This window comes from Bactrocera tryoni, chromosome 5 (assembly GCF_016617805.1).
Source record: "Bactrocera tryoni isolate S06 chromosome 5, CSIRO_BtryS06_freeze2, whole genome shotgun sequence".
NCBI classification, from domain to species: Eukaryota; Metazoa; Arthropoda; class Insecta; order Diptera; family Tephritidae; genus Bactrocera; species Bactrocera tryoni.
The window spans coordinates 48,559,556-48,584,257 of NC_052503.1; the positions used below are offsets into that span (position 1 = coordinate 48,559,556).

A 24,702-nucleotide genomic window follows, 5' to 3' on the forward strand; every position below is an offset into this window, starting at 1 on the left:
AAAAAGGCTAAAAATTGGTTTTAAGACAATAATGTCTCTTTGATGGAATAGCCTGCACAGGCCCCTGATTTAAACGCCATCGAAAATTTGTGCGCTGATGTTAAGAAAAAGATATACGAGATCAAACTGACTAACAATAATGATCTTTGGGACACAGTGCAACAGGCCTGGACACTCCAACTCCACTTTAGCTCAAGTGCTAACATTTTGGCAGATTATTTCTTTAGATTTTTGGAAAAATATGAATTTCTCGTACTAAAGAATGCTCGAAAGCACATTTATTTCTAAATAATATACTTTACGTTCTTATTTTATTACTTGACTAAACAACTAAAAGGAAATTTTAACCGTTTCGCAGTGTTCATTTGCAGCTTACTTGCCAAAAATTATAACCATTAATGAGTCCACACTTCGTTGGGTGTTGTATTTTGTTTGATTTCAGCAAGCAATTTACCTTCGCTCGTTTGCAACTCTGCAATCAACGACCTCTGCTGCGCGCTTATCATCTCTTGCAGCCATTTTTGATCAGCCGTCAGCTCTTGCAGCAGCTCCGTGCTCTGTATTGCAATATTTTCCTCAATAAATGTTCCCAGTTTCTTCGACACAATGTCATTTTGCTTGCCCAGCGCAGTTTCTAGTTTTTCAATATCTTCGACCAAAGCGTCATAATCCTCGAGTAGCTGGCTTGAACTAAAGCAAGTTCATTAGATGTGTGTGATTTACCTATTAAGAGAATTTACAACTAATTTGACTGTATACCTGTTGACGACATCTGTCAATGTTCCTTTTGCATCGCTGACTTCTTTCTCCACGTTTTGCAGTGTTGACTCGCTGCCAAAAACTAGTGTGAAGGCCTGTAGCATAGCATTCAAAATGATTACATGAAAACACATACATATATATTTTTAGCAATTTGTTTCTACTTGCATTATTGTCATCAGCCGCTGTGTTTCCTCCATATAGACAGCACATTATTAAAATTTGTAGCAGTAGGCAGGATGTTGAGCTTTTAGACATAATAATATGGCACGCGCTGTAGTCAAACAAAGCCTGTTTTCGAAAAAAGAATACAAATTTATATATGTATGTCGCAATTTTATATAAAGCGCTCTTATGCTATTTCCAAATTTTTGGAGAGAATCTTGACAAATTTAGAGATATTCTAAATTTGAACTAGTGTTGGGATCCCTGTCCAAGTAGATGAAACCTAAGTCCTTGTAGCTGCTTCTACCATGTCGCAAAACCGTCAGTTTGCGCAAGAGACTATGTCCATGTTGCACAAGTGCTTCCTGAGCCTGCAGTGCCCTGTATAGAGCGCGACAAGGGAACAGAACTTGTTTTGAGAGAGGTTGATCATATCGCTAAACTTTGCGAGGTTGTACCTTCCCAGTAATAGCTTGGCGTGGCGCATTCCCGCTGGCTGCTGCCAGTGCCGTTCACTCCCCACTCACCACCTTCACAGTGTGGGGCCCCACCTCAATGCATGGTTCTTGCCCCATAATCCTGGACGCTGCCGCAGAGCAGGCTAGTTCTTCTCATTGCCGGCCACCCCTTTATGCCTCGGCACACATATCAGGTATAAACAAGGTGTGTTCCAAAGTAAACAGGACTTAAAAACAAACAGAACAAATGGTTTTTTCGGTCTCCTTCTGCTTCAATACAACTTTTTGCACAGTCTAAAAGCATGTCGAACGAGGGTTTTAGCTCGTTGGCCGGTATGGCCGCCAGTATGCCGGTGCAAGCCTTTTGAATGGCCTCTACGTCTGCATAACGTTTTCCATTCATGTGCAAATGCATTTTTCCGAAAAGAAAGAAGTCACACGGTGCCATATCAGGTGAATACGGGGAGTGGTTAACGGTTAAAATGTGATTTTTGGTTAAATAATCGGTCACAAGCGTCCTTCGAATGTTGGATTCTGAGCAATTTTTGGTCGTCGAGTCAATTTGTGCGGAACAAACCGTGCACACACCTTTCGTAAGCCCAAATCCGATAAATCGATGTTTTGGAGATGTTCAATTCCATTTCCATGAATTTCAATAATGATTTCGGCTGTTTTTGGATAAATTCACGCACAGTTTCGATGGAATTTCCGGTGATCACGGATTTTGATTGGTCCACATGTTGATCGTCATTTATGTCTTCACGACCACTTTGAAAACGTTGAAACCACTTGTGCACTCTGCTTCTGGATAGGCAATCATTACCATAAACTTGTTTCATCAATTGAAACGTTTCGGTAAAAGTTTTACCAATTTTAAAAAAAAACTTATTGTTGGCTCTTTGTTTGAAGCTCATTTTCGCACCATCAACACAAACATACTGACACTTAAAACGCAATAACTTCACTTCCAATCAATGAAATGTCATGATATTCTCATTGGACAATCGATAAAGATAGCAGATTCTAACGCATCGGTCTACATATACATAAGTAGATGTAGTCACCAGGGGGCGCTAGATTCAAAAAGTCCTGTTTACTTTGGAACCCATCTTGTACAGTTGCAAACTGATAGGCGGTTCAGCTTTCCTATACACTCCTCCACTAAAAGCGATTGGACCTCATAAGTGCCGCATCGTTGACTATAGCGATACGCTGGTTGTGATGGAGTTTGATTTCTGCACACTGACTTATAGCAGAGAGTTTGGCAGATGCTCGGAAAACGTCCCATTGATATGGATAGTTTGGTATGCGGTCCCGCAATGTCTTCCGTCATTGTACCACTGGATAGTGCTACCCCTCAGTAGTAGGACGAGCGTGGAATCACTCCTCTCCGCCTTACTGCCGAGAGTTACTCTACACTTCTTTGTAAAGTTTACCCTCTTCGTCATTGACCCCGAAGCGCAGGCGGTGTTTGCAGCATCGACAGTTGAAGGCATGCCGAAAGCTGAGTTGTCTTCGATGCCCAACCGCTCCATAAGTGACAATAGGCTGTACGATCATGGTATAAGCTGATGATACCTGGCTTGCAGCCCCAGGAACCTCCGTCTAGGCGTCTGCATTGCCTTGGTGGTTCTGGACAGTGTTAATTCCGCGTGCCTATTCCACCATAAGGTTGAGTCTAATGTGAGGCCTAGGAATTTGACCTCTTTAGACATCATCAACTCCTTGTCACCAAGTGTTAGGGACCTCAAGCCCGAAAGAGATCTTCGCTTTGTTAAAAGGACGACGATTGTTTGTGACGGGTTGATATTTAACTGTACCTATTGCACCATCCCTATGCTAGACTTAAGCCGCTTTGGACTATGTCACAGAGCGAGTTCTCAAATTTACCTCGTGTCATTATGACAATGGCATCGGCGTACCCCTGGCACCGAATCCCACTGCTTCTGAGCAACTACAGGATCTCATCTACTACTAGGTTACATACATAGTAGGGGGGATAGAACTCCTCCCTGTGGACAACCCCTAGTACCAAGACGAATCTTACTCTCCCCCACGGTGGTTTCAGCTACCCTAGTACGCAGCACAGCCTCAATTCATCTACTGGAGCCTCCACATTCCTTTCCTCCAGTGCCTTGCTGACGCTTGCGTGGAACGAATTATCAAATTATTTCGATGGTTTGTATTAAATAAGGCAAATGTGCACTTCTATGTATTATATGAAAGTAGATTAGACCGTTCATTCATCAGAACAATTGTTTGCGTTGAAAGAAAGATCACACCGCACGAATTATCAAGAATTAGCGGCGTTAATGAACAAAGTTTAAACATTTTTGAGTATCTTGAACTTTACTACGAAATTTCACAGATAACTGTCAACAATTTCGCTCTCGAATTGGTGCGCTTGGTTCTGTTTCTTCTGCTTTTGAACAATGCACTTAACACGGGTGTCTTTTTATTTTTAATTTCTCGGCATTTTTTTTATACTTTTCACAAAACAAAAACAAAATATAAATATAAATAAACTTTTAACGATTACCTTCAGAGCTTTTCTCTTAAAACGTATAGAGAGCATACCGTTACTTTTCGCAATGACTACAATATCAAAAGCAAACCGCACCCAGTGCTCTTACCAAGCCAACTGTCTATGCATTTCACAAAATTTTTCGAAAAAATGGAACAATTAATGCAAACGTGAACAAGGTGGCGAGCGCGAGAGTGAGAGAGCTGGCAGTGGGGGCTCATGACACACGCACACTGCTGGCGATTTGCCTGTCTATCTTTCGCCGGTGTATTACAGAGGTTATCACAAGTTGGTGAAATTCTGTATACACCGTACAGTGAAGCCGAAACTGGAAACCTTTTCGCAATATGAAAAAATCGAATTCAAGATATAGTCTTTAAAATACCGCTGCCTTTTTATTCCTACATTTAATCCGTTTAAGCCGTGAACAATATTTTTTGGTGCACTTTCACATTTACGAAGTACCCCGCTGCGTCTCTATCATTCCAATGAAATATGGACTTCTAGTGCAGGATCCACATGCCGTATCGCCATATGCACATAAACCACATCTTCCCAGCTATTCCAGAGCACATTTGTAAGCTTTGTATGCAAGTTCCTAGAAAAATGGTAAATTCAATTAAATCCTGCTGAAACACCCTGTATACGTTACCAAACTATCTACAAACTACTCACCCACTACTACAAACATCCTGTTCTTTTGTCTCATTATACCACCAGCCACTTTGCATTGTCTTCGCACAGTCATTGCCAACATCAAATGTTTGAAAACTCCAATCTTTTGCGTTGACCAGATCATCCCTAAGGTTTTCGATATCTAATGATACTAAACGATATTGTTCTGTTTCATTGGCTATCAAAAAGTTCGCATACATTCTATAAGGACTATCATTGGTTGCTGTGCCCAATTGTATCCATAATTGGGAATTTGAACCCAACAGTAGTTTATGTAAACGCTCAAGTCCAATAAAAAAACTGCCAGTTAGATCACCGAAACCATTTTTGTACTCCTGCCAATTGCGGTTGAACGATAATTCGTCACTAATACGTCGCTGTATCAGCAGCCAGGTCTCGTCACCGTTCGGACCAGGTAAACAATAACCGTACATATTGTTCAAATTGTATTTTGTCATATTCAAAGCGTAAATGCCGCCTGCTGTTGTTGCTTCTTCGGACTCCACGGCTTGCTTCGACTTGATCGCTTCGTGGCAGCTGCTTGCGGTTTCAACACCAACTTTTGGCTGCGCATTCACTACGACCGTTTTGTCGTAAGTATTCGGCACATATGTCGCATACGAAGGCAATTTTTCTTCGTCGGTATATACCTCAATTATATTTCCAATGTCGATCAATAATGCGATAGCTTCTGGCGGTAACTTGAGGATCTCTTCGGGTTTATTTTTTAGATTTGTCAATAAATTGATTAGTGTTTTGTGTGCTTTCTTGTCGATTTGTTTTTTATTTTTATCGCTCTCCTGTGTGCAATGCTTCTGTTTAGCGAGTTCACTTTGCATTTCCTGTAACAATTTGGTTTCGAACTTCTTCAGTTCTTTCTTATATGTCTTCATTTGTGTTTCGAATAGGTCCTGAATGGTTTTCTTGTAATCACTTTGCTTTTGCACCAGTTCCTTGCTCTGTGCGTTGAGCTTCAACACGATGTATTTTTGTAGCTTCTGCAATATATTATCATTACTTTGCCTCTTTTGTGTAATCTCCAGATTTTCCAAACGTTTCTGCAGGCTTGCGTAGTTGTTCCGTAGGTTGCTTAAACTAAAAATTATTGAGAAAACGGTTTTAAAAATAAGTATACTGTGTTAAGAGACCCTTAATTAGGGATTATTTTGAGAGGGACAACATAAATTTTGAGGAAGAAGTTGAGAAATTTAAAATTATGAGCAAAGTCTTACTATTTTTTGCTCGTAGTAGCATACTGTCTCAAGAGACCCTAAGTTAGTTTGAGTAACTTTTGTTGCAAGGTTTGAAAGATAATTCAGTTTGTTTGTATTATTGTTTGTGTAATCACCTCTGACGATGTTCGCTTAATTTTTCACGCAAATTTTTGACCTCCTTATGTAAATTTGCTATGTTTGTCTTATCGCCAAAAAGTAACGTGTATACCTGGCGAGTAAAATTTGTAAATATTTGCAGCATTTAGACCATTTTACATATATTACGTTGCTGTTTCGCTCCACCGAAATGGCAGCATGACTGCAAACAATTATCAAAAGCGCGAAATATACGCAACAATTACGTATATGGGCCATTATTATAAGGAAATTGGAAAAATTGTAATACTCTCAATTTTTGAAAACACTCTCAACACTCACATAACGTTCAAAGCACAATGAGAGAACACTCTTATCACAATATTTACACTTTTATGCCCTCAAAGACACCACAAAAGAAAGTAATAAAAATATGTAAGTCTTTTTCAGCGATATTTGCTATGCGTTGAGGGCGTGGCATCAATCTTTTTTATTATCTTCTTATTACTTTCACTATTTTTGAAAAAAAAAAAAAAACAGCGCACTAATTTCGATTTCTAAACAGAACGGTTATCAGTCCTGTGCTTTAACTCAAACTCATTGTTTTCGTCCGCACTTATCGCTTTCACTTTAGAAACTGTCTCACAATCTACAAAAGCAAATATTTTTCCCGAGCTGATTTGATAGCGGGTTCCGGCCAGCCGGAAGGTTGCGAGAAGAACGGTTTGCGAGCGAACTTAAAAGCTGTGAAAGTGAAATACAGAATGCGAGATTAGTCGGCGTTCAGCTCTCTTATATTGCTCTTCTGCCCATAATCTTGGGTTGCTATCAATTCTTAGGCGTTTCCCGGAATTTCAAACTATCTTGTATTGCTATTTCACAATCGCAGGTTCATATACAAAAGCTTGTCACAATGTCTGAGAAGACTTTCCGTTTCTAATTTAATTTAATTTCAACCTACAATGGCGATTTTGATAAAAAAATAATCGATTAGTCGACAGTTGAAAAATATCAGCTTATGCAAAATATATTGACTTATACTATAACTATCGAGTCGAGTTTCAGAGTATCGGCATATACATAATATACATAATATGTCGGCTTAAAGCGAAGGAATCTCTTAGTCGATAGTTTAAAAGTTAATTTCGATAACTTGAACATATATATCATTTATCGATATAAATCGATTTTAAATTATAAGCAGATAAATTAAAATAGTTTTTTGGAAAACGCAATCATCTCGATTCATCGACATATCGACATTCGTTATGCATTAATTTATCGATAAGTCTCTACATCGTTATACATACTCAGTGTCTATCGAACAAATATTTGAACAAGCTCTGTACATACATACATACTATACATATACATATATTATATATAGCTATATTTATATGCCACATAAAGGCATTTGGAGCAATTCAGTGAAGATTTCTTGAAATGATTTAAAGATTAAAACGCTTATCGCTGGTTTCTGTGGAACTATGACTGCAAAATTACCAAATAATGCATAAATAAACATACTTACTATCTGATCAATTTCACACAGACTGACAAAACAACAACATCTTCACGTATTTTAATACAAATCTTTATTATAGCTTTCAAAAATCTTCTTAGTCAACAGAGGCCAACGCTTTTCCATAAACTGTTCGTTGATATCCTCAGCTAACTCTTTGTTATCAACACTACGTTTTTCTAGCTCTGTTTCTTTGACTTTTTTTTGGTATTACTGTTATCTTCTCTGTTAATATCCTCTCCTCTGTCTGATGAGAGACAAATTTTCGATGACTTCACGACCTTCACTGATTGCTTTGTGTCACTTAAATATACAAGGTGCGTCCCAAAGTAAACCAGTCGACATATAGATGGCGCCACCAGGACTGTTTACTTTGAAACGCACCTTGTATGTATTCGATTTTCAATGGAATCAAGACTACTGTTAGTCCGTAGTCTTGATTCCATTGAAAATACATAATTAGAAGAAAACTCGTTGTTCATTTATTCCATGGTAAAAATCGCCAGACAAACTTTTCGCGTTGTAATCAAACAAATTGGCATATGGAGATCAAACTTCACACGAACTGATAAAAATGTTATACCAATCTATGAAAAATGTGTGTATAGATCGTGGTTAAATGAAGCAGTTCGATTCAAAGTTCATCGAATGGTACATTCATAAAGCAATTTTTATTGAAATTCATGTGTTGGACTATTTACTGTCATCTATGGCCTAAAATCTATCATAAAAGGCATTAAATTCGATAATAAAGGGTGATCTACTTTGAGGCTCGAGGTTTTTTTTAAAGAAAAAACACAGAAACTTAAACTTTAGTGGGGAATGTTTATTATCAATCGTAAGAACATTTTTTGCAATTTCTTTTTTAAAGATTATCTTTTTCAAATGTTGGCCGCGGCTACGACTCAGATGATCCATCCGTTGAGTCCAATTTCCGATGACTTATTTGAACATTTCGACTGCTAGCTGGCGAGTGACACGCGTGTTGTTTTGTTCCAAGGCCTGAATCAAAGCGGGATTGTCCGCATAGACCTTAGACTTTACATAACCCAACAGAAAAAATTTTAGCGTTGTTGGTGGTCAATCGAAACGTGAAATTTTCTGCTCTCAATAAATCTATTGATTGATGCGATGTCTTGTTGAAACCAAATGTCGCCGAGATCACGAGCTTCAATTTCAGTCATCAAATAGTCGCTTATTAACCACACCAAACCATTGATTTTTCTGGGTGAAATGACAGCTCTTGAATCTCTTTAAGTTGCTCTTCGTCTCAAATACGGTAATATTGATTGTTTACATACCCATAGAGCCAGAAATGGATCTCATCGCTGAACAATATTTGTCTCGAAAACGTCGGATCTTCTTGGAACTCTTCAAGAGCCCATAGAGTAAAGCGATGTCGCTTTGAAAGGTCCAGCGGTCTCATTTCTTGCACAAGCTGTTTTTTTGTAGACTTTCAGTTTAAGATCTGGACGTTAAATGCGCCAAGTCGTTCCCTACCTTAGTTCGAGTTCCTGCGAATGGCGCCAAATCGACTCTCCAAGGTCTTCGTGCACTGTCATAAGTTGAACGATTTGTAAACGTGGTTTCTTTCTATGATGAAGTGCCAAAAATACTGAAACAAAAAAAAAAAACATGAAAGCTTGACACGACTCACTCGCGATCTGTCAAAAAGAAGACTATTGAGAAAAGTACTTTTACTTAGATCTAGAAACGGGTGATACATACATATATTTATACTTCTCCAACGTGCATAGTATTTATTTACACACTTCAAGTAATTCCCCAGCATTCCTTGAAATTATTTATCGATTATTTTTTTGTATAATTTGTTTGTTTTAACTGGCACCCAATGGCTTCGTTATCTAATCTAGTTTGCTTATCGTTGAGGTTGAATTACTACTTTCATACAATTACTAAACAAATTATAAACTTACTAAGCACATAAACCCACTTATACTTGTAGTGACCCCTTTCCCAAAGGTCCTCTACATATGTGTGCATGTGTGTGAATATATTGTATTAGCATATGTGTGTATGTGTGTGTTTACGCAAAAAGTGCATTTGCAATTGTGTCGTCACTTGTGTCATTTTACATAGCCGCTGACCCACTTTGGGCGCGTGAATGTGGCGCTTAAAAATATTTACATATATACACATACATACACACACATGGTAGCTAGAAAATACGGCCGTAGTGGCAACATTACGACACCAGAAGCAAACAGAACAGAAAGAAAAAGTATTTTCTAAAGCACTAGCGCAGCTAAAGAAGATAAAAGAGAGACACAAGAAAGAGAAAGAAATAAAATAAAAGCCAGCGGATACCAAAAAAAAAACATAGTTTTGTTTATTGTCAAAAATTGAATAACTGTATCGCACAATAAAATATCTGAATAATACTGAATTGTTGTTGCTGTCATCGTTTGAAGTATGTAAATATGTAAAATCGAGGAAAATGGAATGACCTTAAAAACAGCAACAATAAGAGTTAAATAAAACAGGAAAAAGAAAATATACCCTTCATAAATACAAAAGATCTCATATGCTGAAATGTTCGTTGCATCATTCTGAACAACTTTGCCAAAGAAAGTTGGATCTAAAACCGGTTTCGGGACGTCAATTTTAAAGGCGACTATCTATGCTTATTTTACCATAAATAAACCTTCTTAAAAATATGTTAAATTGGAGTGAATGGTATCAATTATACTATATGTGTATTTTAGTTCTGCGCAATTAACCATAAGTTAGTTAACCATTGGTTAACTTCACTCAAACTTTATAAAAACCAAGCTTATTTTCAAGTGTAACGTCGACATGGTGTCTTTTGTGTTGATTTTTCAAGGAAATTCATGCTGTAACTGTCGGTTAGTTAACCGCTGGTTAATATACATACATATATATCCTTTTATACAAATTTACTTTAACCTTGTTTATTTCGGAGTGAGTTGTTTATATAGTGTTCAGTTTACACATAAAGCGATATATAACTGGCGGTTAGTTAACCACGGGTTAACTTCGCTCAAACTTTATCAACAACAAGCTTATTTTAATGTGTAAAATTAAAGGAAATGCATGGTGTAACCGTCAGTTAGTTAACCGTTGGTTAAAGAAAAATGTATAGAAATGATTTGAAAATCTGTTTAATTTAGAATGAGAAGCTTACATGGTGTTAAGTGTACACATAAAGCGATATATAACTGGCGGTTAGTTAACCACGGGTTAACTTCACTCAAACTTTATCAACAACAAGCTTATTTTAAAGTGTAATGTTGATACGGTGTGTTCTGTGTTGCTGTTTCATGGAAATGCTTGATGTAACTGTTGGTTGATTAACCGCTAGTTAATATATACCATTTTATTTTATACATATTTTTTGAAATTTTTTTGGGGTGTGGTGTTTACATAGTGCAAAGTGTACGCATTACACGAAATATAACTGGCGGTTAGTTAACCACTGGTTAAGTTTACCCAAACAAATTTGAAATGAAGGTTATCTAAATTGAGGCGTCTTATAGTATCCGTATCAAGCTTGCATGTCTATAGAGTGCCTTTATCGTCTATAACGATTTTTTTATTTGCGAGCATTAATGCGAACTTAAGCCGATAAACAGCGATGGGTATCTGCCGCCAATTTTCCTACCCATTTTTGCGTCATTACAATGCCAGCTTTAAAGATGCTTTAAATCATTCTTAAACATTAAGCATTCTTAAACAGCCGAAAATAACTGTAACCAGCATATTCGGCTTTTGAACACATTTTAATAATGTTGCATAATGCATTTGGCATTTAAGTTGTTGGCTCAAACTGCAGACAACAATAAGCTGCTCAATGCTGTTTAGAATATTTTTGCTGCTCGGCCTTAAGTACCCAGCGAAGGAGAGCGAGGAGAGGAGAGATGTTACTCTGCGCAAAGTTAAATGCGCTGTATGTGACGCTGACAGCGTTGCATTGCCAACAGCACACAGTGCCGCTGACAGCTGCAGTTGCAACAAACATACAGAGTCGCCATGAATGCAGCGAATGTTGTGGAATGAAGCAATGAGCGTGCAAAAATTTTGGTATTAGAAAACAAAAACAAAACATGTGCACAAAATATAGGAAATAGAAATAAATAAATAAACTTGTGGCAACTTTACATATCTGTGCAGGCAAGTTAGCGCAAAGTAGAACAATTGCGCTGACAACCGACAAGCACGAGTTGCTTTTCGGAAAAATTTGCCAAAAAAAAAAAACAGATAAAAAAATTGTTTGAAAGTGTTTGGTGTTTCTTGTGGCATTTTGTATTTATTTTTAATTTTTTTTATTTTTTTTTATTTTTCTTTTTTTCATAATATTAAACTTTTAAATTTTATTCTACATTCAAGCGTTCAATTGTAATGCCATTTTTTCCAGTTCAAGTGACTTGAATGTGCATGGAATTGGCAAGTGGCATTGCTAAAAAGTAGCACGTGATGTATGCAACAACTGCCAATGTGTGTTTATGCGCTAGTGTGTATACCGTTATTTACTGCCACAATTAAGCAGGCACAATTTTCGGCAATGCCTTCACCCGCAATTGTCGCTGGCATAGCACATATTTGCAGCATTTTTTTTTGTGTTTCTGCATTTGTCTGTGGCAGTCAATCGCTGACAAAATCAGCATAGCATAACATAGCACAACATAGCATCGCTTAACAAGCGTACCAGCATCAATATAACATTCAAATTTGCTGACAATCACAACCAAATTCATCGTTTTCGGTTGGACCAATTGCTGCTGTGGCCGATTTATACCCAAATTGTTGCCACAGCGATTGTGTTGTCTTAAAAATTCTATATAATTATATACTCTAAAATATAGTTAACGAGCTCGAAACGCCGTTTCACAGTTCCTTTATACCGAGTTGCTGATGAGTGCCCTTAAAGAGCAGGGGGGTACATGTCGAGCAGAAAATCGTTTGGCTGTTTGTTGTGATTAGAGGTTTTCAACGAGCAACCTTCCTTGTGTTTGTTGACGTGCGTTTTTTGCTGCACAGAGGCGGGTGCGTATCTTCGCTGTTACAAGATAGTGGTTCGAATCATTGCTAGGGCCTCGGAGCGTACGCACGTCTAAAACACTGAAGATGTGTCTTCCGTCTTTTACAACATGATCGATCTGGTTGGTGGCTTTTCGATTCGGCGACAGCCAGGTAGCTTGTTTAATTTTCCTATGCTGGAATCTAGTACTGCAGATAACTATATTTGGGAACCCGGCGAAGTCGATCAGCCTCAAACCATTTTCGATGTTTCATCATGGAGGCTGAATTTGTCGACCGTTGTGCCAAAGATACCTTCTTTGTACACACTGGTGTTAAAGTTGACAAGCACGATTTTGACATCGTGGCGTCTGTCAGTTTTCATAGGTGCGTTCATAGAAGGCATCTTTGGTCACATCGTCCTTCCCGTCTGCCGTGGCGTGGGCGCAAATCAGCGATATGTTAAAGAACTTTGCTTTGATGCGGATTGTGGCTAGACGTTCATCCACCGGGGTGTATGTCGGGAGTTGGCAACGGAGTCTGTCGCCCACTGCGAATCCCACACCGAATTTGCGCTCTTTTGTATGGCCACTGTAGTAAATGCCACAAGGACGTACTCGTCTTAGTCCTTGTTCCGTCCATCGCACTACTTGGACGGCGGTGAAGTCAGCCTTTATTTTCACGAGGACATCAACCAGCTGGAAAGCGCCACCTTCCCAATTAAGCGACCGGACATTCCAGGTGCATGCCCACAAATCGTAGTCCTTATTTCGTTTGCCATGGTCGTCATAAAAAGGGGGTCTCTCTTCCGAGGCTGTCGATTATTCATTCGGTTTTCATTCGGGGTGTTTTTTAAGTAGCCAAACCAGGAGAAGCCTTCTCACTTGTATGATGAGAGCACCAACGCCTAGTGGAGGGCATTTTTCTCAGCCGTAAAATCAGATATAGGACAAACAAAAAAAAAACAACAAAAATCATTCACCATGCAAGTTCCGATTAACGCCCATAACTGTAACTAAACAATGAGGTATATACATATAAATCCAATTATCTTCTTTGCCTGCGACGGCTGACGCAAATTCCTCTAAAAATATTTATAATTATCGGCTGTGTCGATTTCATAGCGCACTAAAGAAGGAAGAGGAGAATATTGAATGACCTTGTCGCGTAGCAGCCGGTGTGCGACCTCCAACTAGCATAATTCCGAAGACGCTGCGATTTCGTCAAAAAAGGAAAAAATCTATATTAAACATTGAAGAATGTGGTAAACGACGCTGCCGGTCACCACGTTAGCCAATTCAGTATATAATTTATCATAAATCGCAACAATACGAGTACATAAAAACCTGTGTATTACATAAGTTTCGTAACTTGAGTTAGTGGCGTAACGAGCGAAAATCAATTAGCGAAGATGAGTAGCTAAAAAGTCATAACTAATAGCAGACATTGACTTAGCTACTGCGCCGTCGAAAAGTCGAAAATGGCCCACAGCAAAAACCGAAAAAAATTATTATATATTCTACAACAAAAAAGTACAAATCATAAAGCTTACAGAAATTTTGAATTTTGATAAGCAAATTGACGTAGGCCGCATTTTCTATTAACTAATTATTGCGGCCTCCAGACAACCCTAGGCACATATAATATTCAACATATCAGTTGTGGAGCTTTAGGTTAGGTTGCCACTTGACGATAAAATGTGTTATACCGATATATTTAGAGCCAGTGTGGTGAAATTTTTCGCTCTTTACTCCATTTATTGCACCGAACTCGGTAAATGGGGTGGAAAAAGATTTTATATGCGAATGTCTGTCTCTGTGACGTAACCAAAAAAAGCTCCGAGCTTGAGAGGCTTAAGAACTTTTTGAGCAAAATTCGAATTTATTATTTACTTTAGATTGGACAAGCTCGTCCACGGTCTCCCAATTTTATTGTGATAAGTCACATGGAAGCTCGAAAATTTTTAGTCTAAGTATATGGGGGCTAAGGGAAGTATTGACCCAATTCAACCATTCAACCCATTTGTAGTACACAGACATCCTATCATCAGGAAGAGATTCTCTCTGAATTTCAATTATACACATATATCACACATTTGTAAATATTTTCGGCAAAAATTCAACTAGAAGTACTGGGTCCACACATTCAGTACCTAGGGGTTTAAACAGTTTTTGTTGGATTTGGACAATTTTTGGCCATAAGGTGACAATATTCGAGAAAAATGTTATCCCGTTTTATTAAGTGCTTCTTGATTTATACCACTCGGAAGAAAAGATTCAGATGGAATTTAAAAATGTGTTATATGGGAAGTAGGGGGGGAGGGGGTCTGTAGTTCGATTTCTCCCATTTCCTCACAATAATACAAAAATGTCGGAGGAATGTGACTTAACAAATTTGATTGAAATCTGTTGGGCGGGTCTCGATATATTTATTTGATTTCACCTAAAAGAGGACGGCGTCACGCCCGTCGTCTAATCTTGAACCCGGCTCCATTAAAGGCTTCTGATACCATATCGGGGGTAAAATTTTATGTCTCTCTGGTGTATTCAGTTGGTGATTTATCGCGCTTTTAGTAGTTTTTAACAGTACCGTTATGTGGGCAGTGAGCGGGATTATCTTCCGATTTCATCCGGTTTGCACTCTGGATCATACACACATAGGAGTTCTTATATTTGTGCTGGACGAATTTGGTTATTCTAGCGTTATTGGCTTAGGAGATAAGTACTTACATTAAATATATTAGGGGGCGGGGCCACGCCCACTTTTTTCTCTTAATTTAGTGCTTAGTTATTGTACTCTACAAGTTTTCGGTTAATGGCGTGTTTTAGGCGTGGCAGTGTTCCGATTACGCAAATCTACTTGTACTTTTTTGTTTTACTGAGGAAAAACATACTAAGTGTCATCGAGCTATCTAGCACGGACGGACGGACGGACGGACAGACAGACAATCAACTGGATTTCAACTTTTCTCGTCACCCTGATCAGTTATATACATATACATATGCATAACCCTACATCTATCTCGCTTAGTTTACTCGTACATACAACCGTTAGGTGAACAAAACTATAATACCCAGTAGCAACATATTGCAAGAGTATAAAAAGAAAAAATGGCAATGCTATGCTATTGCTATGCAACAACAACAATAGCAACTCGCAACAACAACAATAACAGCAAAGAAGAACAAAGCCACTGAAAGTTTACTGTTGCAAGTAGGTGTTGCCTCTAGACTAGTTGCAAGCTGTAATGCCCGGCCACAGTTGCTCTACTGCACATACATAAGTATATTTCTATATATATGTACATACATATTTATATATATATAAGTATTTGTATGCTATAGTACCTTTTAAATGCATAAATTGATTAAGTCCATACTTCATTGGTAATTTATGCGGCAAAATTACGGTGGCTGCTGCTGCGCCGTTGCTCCTAATGCCTTTGAGGCAGCCAAGTCAGCGACCGGCGCGCAAATTATTGCCCGGCGTGTGCGGTGCAAGCGCGTGTGGCAAGCAAATTTACAATTTGTGCGTGCGCGTGTTTTTCTCGTCGTTTCTGTTGTTCTTGTTTTTGGTTTTGCTTTTTGTTCGCTTTCAGCGCTGCTCGTAATTTTGCAACGCGCTATTAATTAATTTACAATTGCCCGGCACGCATTGTGTATTTCCTCTCCGCCTCTCCGCATGTGCAATTAATTTCAAATGCATTTGCTTAAGTTCTACACATACGAACACACATACATACATGCATAGGTGCAAGAAGTTCTGTGCCATGGCAAAGCATCGAAATGCGTTTAGTATTTATTCAATTGTATTTTTACGCGTTGCTTTGTCCAATTTATTAGTGCTCAACGTTTTGTTTTTCCATTCACTTAAGTATTATTTAAGTATTGTGTTAAGTGCTTCCCGCTTCGATAGTCTCAAGGCAGGTAAATGCATGCATGTTTAGATACAAATGCATTCGTTTGCTAACCGAATATAACCGGATAGAATACCTGAAAGTTTGTTAATTGTTCTCATATTCAGTGTAGGGTTGGGTCAGTGGCCTTTAAGTGAAAGGAAACTTTGTTAGAAATAAATAAATGTTGTTTAAAAATATTAAAAACTGTTGAAAAAAAAACTTACAATAATAAAAACAAGAAATGTCGTTAACTTTTATACCACAAAAGCGTATAAAAAGACCATTAACCGAACTTAACTTGAGCCGTTCCCACGACAGTCGGGTCTACGTAACCGGAACGGACCTGGATTTTTATGCAAGCAAGGACTGTCAACTCGGCATAATTCTGCCACTACAACAACAACAACAACATCAACCACCATTAACTTGAGTTTTATGGGTCAGATAGATAGATAGATAAATAATTGAGCAATGCACCGCGACCTCTCTCTCTCTCCTAACTCACAGGGACTCACTAAGCTCCAGTATATTGATAAAGTCCAATATCCTACTGGGTGCTAGTGAGGTGATGTGATCCCTATTCGGAGACATGGATCCAAGGGCCTTTAAATGGGTCAGCTTATATGAGAGCTATATACAATAGTGTTCCAAACAACTTTCCGGAGATTGTAGCGGTGCTTTGAATAAAGTTTAGGTTATGTTAATCTGGTAAGCCCAATAATCAACGCTTAGACTTGTTTTGGTTCTTTGCGAAACCAAATGGAGTTCCGTTGTTGCGCTTGACGCGAATTTTAACAGACTATGTGGCTTCACTATCGATACCTTCGCCAGTGTATCACATCGAAGGGACCCCAGTTTGTCGTATAGACAGATAGTATAGACGTTTCCCAATGTTGATCACGTTTTTAGGTGTTAGCCGTACACCATTCTTGACAATTTCGTCCACTATTTCATTGAACAATTGTTAGGAGATTGTAGCGAGTTGTATGCCTGTTATATGCTATAGTGGTTTAATATCCGCTTCTGAAAAGTTGTGCGCCAAATTTCAGGTCGATATCTCAAAAACTGAGAGACTGGAGGGCATGTATACAGGTGAACATGGCTGAATCGCCTCAGCTTGTTTCGCTGGTCATTTAAATATATATTTTATAGAGTATCCAATGTTTCTTTCTAATAAAATTCGTAGCAAAATTAATTTTTTTACATTTAGAGATACTGTGCATATTTATCGCAATTTTATACAGTCTTCTTACAGTTCGCAGAACCAATGTGTTATTTGGCTAAAAAGTGTAAAAGTTATTACAGCGTTGGGAATGTGGAGTTAATCAGAAACGTCTCGCTCTCATTCTCTCCCTATCTCTCTCCCTCTCACACTCCGTATCCCTGTCTCCATCCCTCTCTGTGTCTCCGTCCGCTTCCCTCTCTCTCTCTTTAGCCCACCCTACTTCTCTATTTTTTTTCCCCTCCCTCCCTTTACCTCTATCTCTCTCCCTCCTTTTTCCACTCTTCCTCCCACTATTTCTCTCTCTCTCTAACACTATTTCTCTCCCTTTCCTCTCTCTCTCTCTGTCAGTCTCTACCTCTAACTCTATCTCTCTTCCCTTTCCTTCCCTCTCTGTCTCTCTCTCCGCTTCTCTATCTTTCTCCCACCCTACTTCTTTCTCTCTCTCTCTTTCTCCGCAACTATCCCTCTCTCTCGCTCTTTAAGTTGCATTAAAATATGTAACAGCTTTTTCAGTTAAGAATCTCTTATCTCTTTCATATTTATTTCGAATTTTGTCTTCGCCTTGTTTCTTTTTTATATATGTACTATGAAGTTTATTAAATCTGTATATATTGTATATATAAACTTCATTTAGCCATATGTGTCTCTTAGTTCGTAAGCCTTCTTTTTACTTGAAAGATAATATTTTTTCTTATCTCTCTTTCGTTCTAGGTGAGTTGAATCATATAAAATCGAGTTTTTAGTGTTAAATCTAAATCAGGCTCTTTATGATGCACCCTTATGCGGTAAGTTAAGAAAAATTTAAAAGAAAATATAAAGAACATCCCGATTTCTTACCTTAGTATTCGTCTTAATAATCATTGAAAACCCCCATAAAGTTAAAACTAGGGTAGGTAACTGGATGTAATTTCCAATACTTGATCTAGCAAGCTAAATCTGAGTAATACCTTTCATACCAAAAATATGGTATTGTATTCATAGCGGAAGCATACTGGGAGAGAGTAATATCGAAAACAGAGAGCTGGACCGTATTTTAACCATGAAATGTGATTAGGTTAAAACGAAGTGGGTTTATTGATTTATTTTATTAAGACTGATTGAATAAATGAAATGCAAGAAAACAACCTTTTCTAGGAAATATTTCTATACAAAATGTATGTATGTATAATAATCGATTTTCGAATGTGAAGAATCGATTCTTAATCGACTTTGACTACTGAAGATCGATTCCGAAAAATCGATTATTTTACGAGAAAACTCGATTTTCGAGTAGAATCGGAATCGAGTTTACCATCCCTACTGGCAGCCATCGCGTGTACATATAATAACCTCCGTACAATAACCACCACAAAAAAAATGATTTTTTTTCATGTAATTTATATGGAAAACAGAAAATTTGAAAGAGTCACCTCTTAATATTAATATTAAGAGCTCATCTTTTGGGTGACACATCGTCAACTTTGCAAATATGTACTTTTAATTTTAAATTAATCTTTATAGGATATAATGGTGGTAACCATGTTTGAAAAGAAAATAAAAATCTCGAAACAGCTTGTAGCTCTAGTCGTAATGCTTTTATGACCTTACTGAATTTTTTCTTTTTTTGATATTTTTAGTACAGTTAGTTTCTTCAATTGAAATGATGTACTTAAATTGCATAAAATTTTGATTCATCAATATTTTGTGGCAACACCCTAAACTAAAAATATTTTATAAGCAATAACTTGTTCATATTATAAGAGTATTTGGTGGCAACTCTGACAGCAATATTTCTTTAAAATTCGAGTTGGATGGTAACCCTTCACGAAAAATATTTTGTTATAAGTTTTGAAAACATTTTTCGCAAATTTTCGAAAAATTTTAAAATAGCACATTTATTACTTAAATTTTTTTCTTTTTATTCTTTAATTTTATGTTAGTTATGTTTAGTTTCGCTCCTTTCTATAATATATTACTTTATTCTCTCAATATATGGCGGCAACTCTGACAAAAATATTTATTTAAAATTGTTAGCGGACGGTTGGCCCCTTTAAAAAATATTTGTTAGCGATTTTGCCAAATTTGGTTTGTATTATAAGTTTTAAAAATATATACATATGTATGTATGTATACATTTAAAAAGCTTTCTTGCCAAAAAAACGTTTGTTTTTTATTTTTGTTATAATTTGTGTTCATTCCATAGAAGGTTAGCTATCACCAGAGCAAACACTTTTCATGCGATCTCTTGCGGTAAACTCACACACACTCGCAAACATACTACACATTAACTCAGACTCCAGCGGTGAATGACATTTTCTAAGCACTCACACGCACACACACTCACACACACACACACACGAGACTCAGCTAAATCGCTTTACTTCGCCTTTGTGCAATTCGTCTAGTAAAAGCACTTAGAACTTTGAGCTCCGTTGTTGTACATTGCCTTTGTGTCATTGTAGTCAAATGAAATGCACCGCCAGAGAGATGAACCGGGCCACAGTGTGTGTGTGTGGTGAGGGGTGGTGTGGTGTTGCGACACGATTGCGGTGCTCATTTATGCGGGTTCATAAACCAAACAAAACTGTTAACCAGACGAATAAGCATAAAACTCATGAAGCAGCGCGCCGAATATTTAACGAGGAGCCGAGCTCAAAGGGAGGCGAGCGGTTAGCTGATGAGCTGGCTGGGTACACAGGTGTACAGATAAGTGAAATTGTAGCAATGTGTAGTACTGGATGCCGGGCTCGAGTCTTGCCTTAGTCGACTCAAGTATTTACACATTTTATTTGCGGTTGGGTGAGTGTTTGCATAGTGTCTTCATTGTTCCCCAGCAATACGTGTGCAGAACTGAAGATACATTTGTGTGTGTTTATGTATTAAGATCTGCCGTATAAACAAGCCACTAAGCAATCTCGAGTCGGCTCTTGCACTTCACTTATGTTATTATCGGAATTGTGCACAGACAAAAGTCTATAGGCTGTTCGTTACCGCTTTTGTCGAAATTTATTGCATCTTTAGACCAGGAAAGTACTTTGTGCTTAGCTTGACTAAGAAATTGTTTGTAGAGCCACAAAAGTTGTGTTTGTAGAGCCACCAGTTGAGTTTCTACCGTTAAATGGTTAAGGCAAAGTCAAACAGCTCAAGCTCCGTCAACTTTTTTTAGTTGAAAGGTTAAATTTTGGTCTAAAGCTGTCCATATGATGTTTGTATCGACCGAAGATCGTCTAAACATCTCATGTGGCGTAGGTGAATGTAGGTAGGTGAAGGTCGTGAGGTTTCGAACTAAGAATTTAGAAGTAAATTTGACTTCGCAACCCGTTCCCACGCCAGTCGGGTCTCAGTAAACGGAAAGGTCCCGGATTTTTATCCGGTCTTGGACTGCCAAACTCGGCACCATTCCTCGAAATTACTTCAGGAATGTCGATGAAGTAGTGATGTTTTGGAAATATGCTCAGACGAAGCAAAGATTTGGAAAAGTTTTCATTATAAATGAGGAAAACCAAAGACTACTCTTGAAATGATAAAGAGAGAAAATTAAACTCTCTTCAACATATGAAGTTTATAAATCCGTCACAGTTCCAATTATTATTCGTCAGAGGGGAATACCTCACGCCTAGATAGAACTTCTTCATCTTCGTTATTGGAGTAGCTAACAGCCAATTCCTTCTCCACTTGGTCTTTCCAACGTAGTTGAGGTCTTCCTCTGCTTCCCCCGGCGAGTACTGCGTCAGAGCTAGAGTGTTTCCATCCTTTCGGACGACATGATCTAGTCAGCATAGCCGCTGTCTCTTAATTCACTGAACTATGGCAATGTCGTCGTATATCTCGTACTACATCGTTTCATCGACTGCGGTATTCGCCTTTGCCATTGCCATAAATCTTCGGCCTTGATAGAAGCAAGTTCGTGGCGCTTCACTATTATAAAGAATTTATAGAAAGTCACTCTCCAATCGTGATGTTGTGGTCTGTCTGCGCTTCTGTAGAAGTCTGTAATGTCTTAAATATTTCATGACAAGATTCTCACATTGCATCCCATTTTCACGGAAGATTGAGCCTTTAGGTTCTCAAGCTTTAGCTCCCAATAAAAAATGATTTTTGCAACCATTCCGAGATCTAATTGCGCTACAATCGAACCTCGTGTCAATTGACATGAAGACACTCACTGAAGTGTCGTTGTTTCTTATTGCATTTATTACGGACTTCTGCGACTGTTGCGCCTGTCGTTGCAACACCTTCCTAACAAATACAATTGCTTTCTACACCTTCTCAGCAGATCCACACCTACATACCCATAACGTCATCGCTGTAGCAAATATTAGCTGTGACCCAACGTTGCATGCTACGCTCCCGTCAGTCCCATTCATTGCGGCCAAGTGTTACAGGGCTGCCAGCCAGCCAGCCTTCAGCCCATAGCCCATCGGCTGGTCGGGGGCAGTTAGTTGGAAGTCAACAAGCGGGCAAACAACCAAAGTAGCCCGGCTACCCAACTCAATCGTGCCACCAAATAGGTAACTACTACTACAACAACAACATACACAATCAGCTGCCACAATCTTCAAGGTAACTTTGACTTTGACTCGCAACCAAGTTGACGTTTATTTGTATAGCTGGCTTGTGGACTTGCTCCAACAGTGTGTATATATGTATATATGTATTCATGTATATACATATGTATGTGTGTATTTGCATTTCGTTTTGCTCTGCCTTTTGCTACTTCATTTACTGTTGATTTTTGCGATTGTACTTGCAACTCGAAAGCAATTGCGCTGCAGCTGCTGCTCCCACTCGTTAGTCCGTTGGTCATAAGCGGCTGATAAGCGGGCGTATCTAGTTACCTCGAAGTTAGGGTGAACAAAAATGTGTTTAGCTTATATTTTTCATTAATTTCAGCAAACGAAGTGTTTTTCAACATTTTCCAATAAGGAGAAAGAAAGCAATATTTGCTTGGCAAAAACTGCCACACCCTAATCTATTCTAATATTAGTTACGGGGTAGATGTTGAAAGATAGTGTCGAAGCAATAAGTATCTGTGTATCTGTAACTTAGTTTGGTTCTTGTGTTGAAACCGAAGTTTATACTTTTTGTACAGAATTTAATTTGTAGCTAAGTTGAATTCACAGTCTTATTTAAGAGAACTAACGGCAATACCCAAACGGAGTTGATGAAATGAAAGTAATCACTCCGCATTTACTTTGTTTAAGTCTTCACCTCCTAAACGTGGGCCAGTCAAAAAGGAAGTTTTGAGTTGTTTCCACCTTATCTTCTTCCATACAACTCCGGCATAAGAGAAGTATCACCGCTCTGCTATCAGAGTGAATGGTCACTTCTCTGAAAGAGGCTGAACTCCAGAGCAGTAAATCTACTGCTACCTTAATGCCTACAATCTCGATCTGGACGACACTGCAATAGTCAGAAGGTCTGAAACAGCAGTTGATATAGTGTTCCTGACAGTAAAGTTTCCCCCCAAGTTTGATCCATCCATAAAGAAGCTTGCTGCTCCTCTCCTCCAAAGGCTTCTTCCCACCCACAACTCCATCGCCGGTATATTGGTAGACAAGGAGCCGCCCGAGTTCGATTGGGCGACTCTATGATCCAAGTGATCTGCTATAAACTTAAAATCAGTGCGGGTTTCCGAGCGTTCAGACAGACACGTGTTCTTTTAGGAACCCAGAGTCTGATGGCAACGCTATGTGCAGGATGGCGTTAAGTGCCACATTGGAGTAGACCTTAGTGCACTACACATGCTGATTGAACGCCCTCGAGTTTCTTTGCCATTCACCACATAAAGACTCCATAGAACAAAATGGGCTTGACTATGATGTTTGCCAATGGCTTCTCCACAGCAGTACAAGGCAATCGATGTCTTTTTTGCTCTCTCTTTCATATTCAGCTTCCATGAAAACTCCCTATTCAGGATGAGCCCTAGATATTTCACTGTATCCGCTGGTTGCAGACAGACTTCCGTTTGGTTCTCAGTTTTTCAACAGCCTTTCAGTTGGGTTAGTTATTTCGTATTTAGAAGAAGAAATCTATGAACTGCCGAAACGATTTAACTCGATTTAAGGGTTAATCAAAGGTAGGCTTTTTCAGGCAGAAAGTGCTTCTTTTGACTTAACCATAATAGACCAGGTTATGTTCTTCACCAGCGAGTGAATGTAAATACGTCTATGAAAACAGTACATCAATTCTCGAAGATTTTGCTAGCATTCAGATTGGTTAACTCGAATGTGCTTTCTGACTATGAAGAAAAAGTAGGAACTTTAAGACAAATTGATATTTTTTTTTAGGATTTCTAAAAAGCAGCATCAGCTGTGTGTTCAGTTAAAGCTCACTGTTTTTGGCCAATCAAAACTCGCAACAAACTTTCTGAGCACTGTTATGTGGCGACATTTATGCAACATGCCATATGTATTCGCACAGACACGCATACATTCGGGCTCGCATATATCAAAATTGCGAGGTTTCCTAAAAATTTAGTCCACATAAGCGTGGACGCTGCACTTGACCACAGCTGACACATGGTTAGCGTGGTTTATGGCTTTAACTAACTGCAAATAGCGGTCTGTATGTGCTATGCTATTGCTGGTCCGGCCAGCGGCAGCGGCGAAATCTGTTGACTGGCACTGCACTTTGCCATCAAATGATAAAACTTTATGCATTGTTATTGTTGGATATTGTTACACTGTCAGTCTGTCACTGTCGTCAACGTTGATTCGGTAGCAAAGCACTTTTCTACGCTTTTCCAGTGCTTGTTATTGCTGTTGTGGCTATGTGCACTACTGTACTTGTTATCACCACTGTCACAGGTCCTAACATTAATGATCCTGTCACTCCATTCTGGCGCGCGAATTTATCGCAACAAATTTCGTCAACAGCATGGTTGGCAACGCTGGCATGTATGAAGTTAGCTATTTTGTTGCTATTGCAATTACCTGTTATCAGCAGCAAAAGTTCTGCGAAATTTATACAGCTTAAATAGTTTTCGGTATATTGGTTATTAACTGTCATAAAATCTTTGAGTTGCCGTCACAAGTTTGCGATATGTGATTCTTATGAAAGTGACTTTATTGCGAAATAAGTTTTCCTTTGATGCATATCCTTAGAGTACACGGGAAAGGTTACGCTGATTGTTGTGCGAATCGGGAGGGAATGTAGTGGTGGATCACATAATCAGGTTTTTCAGCAT

At 38.6% G+C, this 24,702-nt stretch overlaps 3 protein-coding genes across 5 annotated transcripts in view; 1 reads left to right on the plus strand and 2 right to left on the minus strand.

The window, feature by feature from the left end:
• The window catches only part of LOC120777376 (serine/threonine-protein kinase NLK2), a 285,060-nt gene that overhangs the window by 64,090 nt on the left and 196,268 nt on the right, over positions 1 to 24,702 (plus strand). The window lies entirely within an intron of this gene.
• On the minus strand, positions 307 to 1,035 carry LOC120777378. Its single transcript, XM_040108669.1, has 3 exons — positions 928 to 1,035; positions 760 to 854; positions 307 to 690 (listed from the first exon to the last, which is right to left on the minus strand). The coding sequence occupies exons 1-3, from the start codon at positions 1,015 to 1,017 to the stop codon at positions 396 to 398; spliced, it is 480 nt and encodes a 159-aa protein (XP_039964603.1). The 5' UTR covers positions 1,018 to 1,035; the 3' UTR covers positions 307 to 395.
• On the minus strand, positions 4,236 to 6,547 carry LOC120777377 (angiopoietin-related protein 7-like). Its single transcript, XM_040108668.1, has 4 exons — positions 6,081 to 6,547; positions 5,930 to 6,024; positions 4,582 to 5,676; positions 4,236 to 4,504 (listed from the first exon to the last, which is right to left on the minus strand). Exons 1-4 carry the CDS (start codon positions 6,168 to 6,170, stop codon positions 4,387 to 4,389), a joined length of 1,398 nt encoding a protein of 465 aa, XP_039964602.1. The 5' UTR covers positions 6,171 to 6,547; the 3' UTR covers positions 4,236 to 4,386.